General features: G+C 42.0%; 1 protein-coding gene across 1 annotated transcript in view; it reads left to right on the forward strand.

Moving 5' to 3' along the window:
• The first annotated feature begins 516 nt into the window (after window positions 1-516).
• Window positions 517-5,410, forward strand: part of LOC103799027 (glycerol-3-phosphate acyltransferase 3-like) — a 16,648-nt gene continuing 11,754 nt past the window's right edge. The window contains exon 1 of the mRNA XM_009071319.1: window positions 517-672. Coding sequence (XP_009069567.1) covers window positions 517-672 — 156 coding nt within the window. The remainder of the gene's footprint in view (window positions 673-5,410) is intronic.

Raw genomic sequence — 5,410 nt, forward strand, 5'->3', positions numbered from 1 at the left:
CTCTTAACAGCTTTGTTCACCATGAAGTAGGAAGTCTGACTGAATAAATCACTAATTTGTGCTGATGTCAGTTGGAGAAATGCTTCATGTGTATTAAATGAGGTTTAGATGAGCTGATTTTAGGCAATCTGAAAAACACACCTACCTCAGTCTGCACTGTAATTTCTTGGCAGGACACCTGTGTAAACTAGTTGACACATTAAGAAGGTTCCTTATTGGCAGCAGCTAATTGCCTAACCTATATTACTACTTACCATGTTTTTTCTTTCTTCTCCCGTGGTGAGTAAATGCTTATCAATTAAAGTGAGTAGGTGGAGTTAGGGCGGGACAAGGGGGAGAAATGACATTATCATTGAGACTATCTGTGGTGTGAGGCTTCAGAGAGCAGCAGCCTCCTCCTGGAGACAGCTCTGCTCTTGGGATGGGTGATTTTTGTTTGCTTGTCTCTTGAAGCTTGCTAGGTTCTCCACTACAGATGAACATACATTCTCTGGTTGGCATTTTGGAGGAGCAAGCATGGAAGAAAACAGAGGTGGCCCTAACATTGCAGAAGGAAAGATTTTGTCTCTTTGGATGATTTTGTTTGTGGCCTTAGTTTTGTTGCCTTCAATATTTCGTGTGTCACTGGGGATTTCTCATTTCTATGTGAAAGTTGTAATAAAAATGCTAGAGGTAAGTTGAGAATTGGCTTCAAAAGGTTTGTGTTTGCTATAGGACATACTTAATGAAACCATAAATATCTGTATGATTGATAGAAATGCCATAAAATCAGCAGAAAGAGTTCCAGCAGCTTGATGTGTTGTTTGCAGCTGTAATTTACCTGGTAGTCCTTTGTGTGGTGTCTTTAATAACATCTAGGTATGTGCTGCCTTATCATCTGCTACTGGTTTGAGGTTTACTTTGGTTAAAGTAGATATTCCATGATATATTCTTCTAGTTCAAGCTGGTTAGGATACTTCATGCAAGTAGAATGCTCATCACGAGTCAAATGGGAAGAAAAAGATGTTTGTGGGAACTAATGAACAATAAGAACGTGTGTTTTAGATGTGCATAAGTTTCAGTGGAATTATTTGGGTTGGTTTATTTATAAGCTGTTAATTTTCTAAGTAAGAATGTTGACTCTGTGTGTTTGCCTCTTCCAGTTGTAAATTTGGGGGACCAGCAGTTAAAAGATCTGCTGTATGAGACTGGAGAAACCTGTGCAACCTTCTGAAAGTGTCATTTTTCTAGAGCTGAACAGATCCTGATCCTGCTGCTCTCAGTAGACATTTGCTGGTGCTTTAAATAAGCCAGAAAATTCTATTTAGCTTTTCAAGTCTGACTTTTTATATCCATCATTAGCCAGAAGTAGGGGCTGTGAATTCATCACATTGAACAGTGAAGCATTTCCATTTTCCAGTAGATTAACTTTGTGTTTCTGGCATAAACTACTTTCTGTGAATAGACTTGTGGCAGAAAACAATAGTATTGCTGCTCTACTATTATTATCATGGTTATTTTTTTGTTGGAGTTATCTATTTGTGCAGCAGAATATGTCTGTAGTAGTGGGATACAGTTAATATCATGAACATATCAGCTTGCCAGTTCTGTCTGTTTTGCTGTGTTATAACTCATAGAATCAACCTGGTTGGAAAAGACCTCCAAGATCATCAAGTCCAACCCTACAGTGGTCACTAGACCATGGCACTAAGTGCCACATCCAGTCTCAGCTTGAAAACCTCCAGGGATGGGGAATCCACCACCTCCCTGGGCAGCACATTCCAATGTCTGAGCACTCTCTGTAAAAAATCTCTTCCTAATCTCCAACCTAACCCTCCCCTGGCAGAGCTTGAGTCTGTGCCCTCTTGTCCTGCTGCTGGTTGCCTGGGAGAAGAGACCAACCCCCACCTGACTCCAACCTCCTGTCAGGGAGTTGCAGAGGGTGAGAAGGTCTCCCCTGAGCCGTGCGCCATGGTCTAGTAGCCATGGTAGGATTGGACTTGATGATCTTTAAGGTCTCTTCCAACCCATTTGATTCTATGGTTCTATGAACTTGACACTGAAAGCCTAATGACGTGTCCACTGCTCTCTAGCTGTGACCTTACCCACCTGAGACATTGCTGCTGGGGTAATGCACCAAGACCATCCTTGGTTCCTTTTATCTGGAGGGGTATAATAGGATGCCTTGCTGGATAGCTAAGCTGAAAATGCTAAGAGCGGGTGCTTAGTCAGATATTAGCATATACTGATCCATTGCAGGAATATCAACGTTTTAGGAAGTATCAAACAACAGGTTGATGTTGTACCAAAACTCCAACTTGGAGCACTGTGACTGGATTCTCCACTGTGTTGCCTTTGTTATGCAGAGCAGCAAAACTCATAGAAAAGCTCTCACCTGAGAGCACTTCAAATTTGTTTCTTACAGCAGTAAACTGCAAATAGGAAAGAGGAGGGAAAACATGTTTTATTTTCTTTCCTGTTTTTCAGCTTGAGCAAAATAAGAGACTGAAATCAAGGACTTCCCAATCAAAAATCATCTTTCCAGTTGTGTTTTCCAAGCAGGTGTATCTGAAGCCCTTATTGAATGGGCTGGACGCAAAAAAAAATGGTGTTTTAGAATAAAGCTCAAATTTTCAGATCTATTTTTCTACAGTTACTAATGGTGGCATATAATAAGTCATGTTGATTTCTTGACTTCCCTGAAGTGTTTTAGCACTGTGAATAGTGCCTGAAACAGATGGGAGAGATGTGATTATGTATAGAAATAATTTGTACCCTCTGCTGCCTTTCCATCAAGGAACCTAGAGAGTTGTTGTTTTAGAAAGCAAACAAATCTTTTCACAAAAACAAGAGCCAAGACTGGAAAATTTTGGGGGTACTGGTTTTGTTTGCTTTTTTTGTGGTTTATTTGTAGGACATACGGATAAGATAATAGCAAATGATCTCCAATACAGTAACTTCTTAACTGCACAACTGTTAGCCCATCATGACTGTTATTGAATCTTGATCTTAATTAAATATCTTAATTTAATCTTTCCCCTTAATTTATCCTCTAATCTTTCTGGAAATGCTAAAGATGGTGGTCTGGTGTCTGACAGTATTATTATTTCCCATATGTTTGTGAGCTTCTCTTTGTAAATAACTTCCTTTCTCTGAGTTTTGTCTTTATTTGCTTATCTGTCTCTGGACTTGGTGGAAATGACAATATTAGCCCATCTGTGCTAGGGACACTATTGCAACTGCTGCAAAAGGAAATGTGTTTTCTAGGATGAAATCTGCACCATGTCCTCATAGTCCTGGGGAGAGCTCCTAACACAGATCCCTCTGCAGCTTCCCTGGAGCCCCTTCAGCTCCTGGAAGGTGCTCTGAGGTCTCCACATAACCTTCTCTTCTCCAGCCTCAACAGCCCCAACTCCCTCAGCCTGTCCTCACAGGGGAGATGCTCCTGTGCTCTTATCAAGTCCTCTGTAGTCCAAGAATCTTCTGTATGAAATTGGAGTATTGTTCCTTCTTGAGAAATCCTCATGTGTAGGAAATCTCAGGCAGCTACTAAATGTGAATAGTTTTAAATTGATAGCTCACTTGTATGTGAAGGTAGTTGATATGCTGTAAATTCCCATTGGAGTAGCAGATGCTGCAGACACTTAAGCTAGTGAAAGAAATGCATTGCTGTGCTCTCAAACACATGGTTATCCTGTGTGTGGCTGCCCCAACCCTGTCAGTGTTCACAGCCAGGTTGGCTGAGCCTTGAGCAACCTGCTCTGGAGGGAGGTGTCCCTGCCCAGGGCAGGGGTTGGGGCTGGATGGTCTCTAATGTCCATTCCAACCTCTAGAAGTCTATGATTCTCTCCTGAACTACTCTCTGCATCAACCCCGAACAAATGATACCTGTTCTATTCTCCCAAACAAATGCTTGTGACCCTTCTGAACCTATTTCCTCATACTCACTGGGGCAGGCAGGAGACTTGTGAGTCCTGGCCACAATCTGACATGGACAGTCACATCCTGTCAGACAGGCAATGTAACATGCAGAGCATTTGATCTGGGGTTTGTCTGTCCTGTGCAAGGGGAAACAAGGTCAGACAGAAAGGTCTGTTGGATGAAAAGGTCACAAGAACTTGGTCTGAGGTGGTGATTGTAGTTTATGCTAAAAACCTATTGACCTTTTCTCTGCTGTTGTATTCATAGAATCATAGAACTTTAGAGGTTGGAACAGACCTTAGAGATCATCTATTCCCAACCCCTGCCCTGGGCAGGGACACCTCCCACCACACCAGGTTGGAACCAGTTTTGGAAGACTTTTCTTGACTTTTTTCTCATGTGTGACAAAGGCTTTGGGGTAGTTATTTCATGTAAAGTCTTCCAAAACTTGTTTAAAGGATTAAGCAAAGCCTAATGAGTGATTAGAGAAAACTTTGCATGGGAGAAGAGGTAGTAAAATATCACAAGAAAGGCAAAATTGAGTTATTACATAGTATAGAAAAATGGAGAACTAAATTGGGGTGAAAAGAGAGGGAAAACCACAAGGAGTGAGATTTGGAATGAGCATCCCATACTGTACAGCTTTTCATGTGGTAGATTATAAGAAAGTAATATAATGAAGTACTGGGCACCCTTCTTTTGTTTAGAATGTAATTACAGGAAGCTCAGACAAATGAACTGTTGAGGTGAAGCTGTCAAGTATTCCAGCTCAGACCAACCACTGGATGTTTAGTCTCCTTGTGTCTTCAGCCCTTCAGCAATGGCAGTGAGGAAAGCACAGCACCTGAGTTCTCATTCAGTCAGCAAACTTTGCAGCATTGCTCCATTTAATGCTTAAATTCTGTGGTAGTTGCAACATCTGTGTTTTTTGTAAGGTATTCCAAACATCCTTTCATTACTGTTTTGCAACAAAGACCAGCGTGACAGCTCTGTCTCAACACTCTGCAATGCAGGGATCACAAAGCCTAATTTCCTCTCTAAAAACAAATTAAACACACAGATGCAACTGAAGGCAGAGCAACAGAGTTGTGTTATATGTCTCTGCTGGGTCAGTGCAGAGTTTGACCCAGACAGGTGGCTTGGACAGGTGTCAGTTCAATTGAGAAGCCAAAGAGCTCAGGGATAGTATAACTCTGTTCCCTCCTGGCTTCTTGTTGTTTCAGCCAATTCATGGGTTAGGAGTTTTGTGGCTCAGAATGTTTTTAATCCATGGGGTATTTTTGTAACTGCTCCTATTTAGTGTGGGCAGCAGGTCAAGGGAGGTGATTCTGCCCGTCTGCTCTGCTCTTCTGAGACCCACCTGGAATACTACACACAGCTCTGGTGTCCTCAACATAAGAAGGACATGAAAGTGTTGGAGCAAGTCCAGAGTAGGCCACCAAGTTGCTAAGAGCACTGGAGCATCTCCCCTGTGAGGACAGGCTGAGGGAGTTGGGGCTGTTGAGGCTGG

Source organism: Acanthisitta chloris, unplaced genomic scaffold (assembly GCF_000695815.1).
Source record: "Acanthisitta chloris isolate BGI_N310 unplaced genomic scaffold, ASM69581v1 scaffold10933, whole genome shotgun sequence".
Taxonomy (NCBI): Eukaryota; Metazoa; Chordata; class Aves; order Passeriformes; family Acanthisittidae; genus Acanthisitta; species Acanthisitta chloris.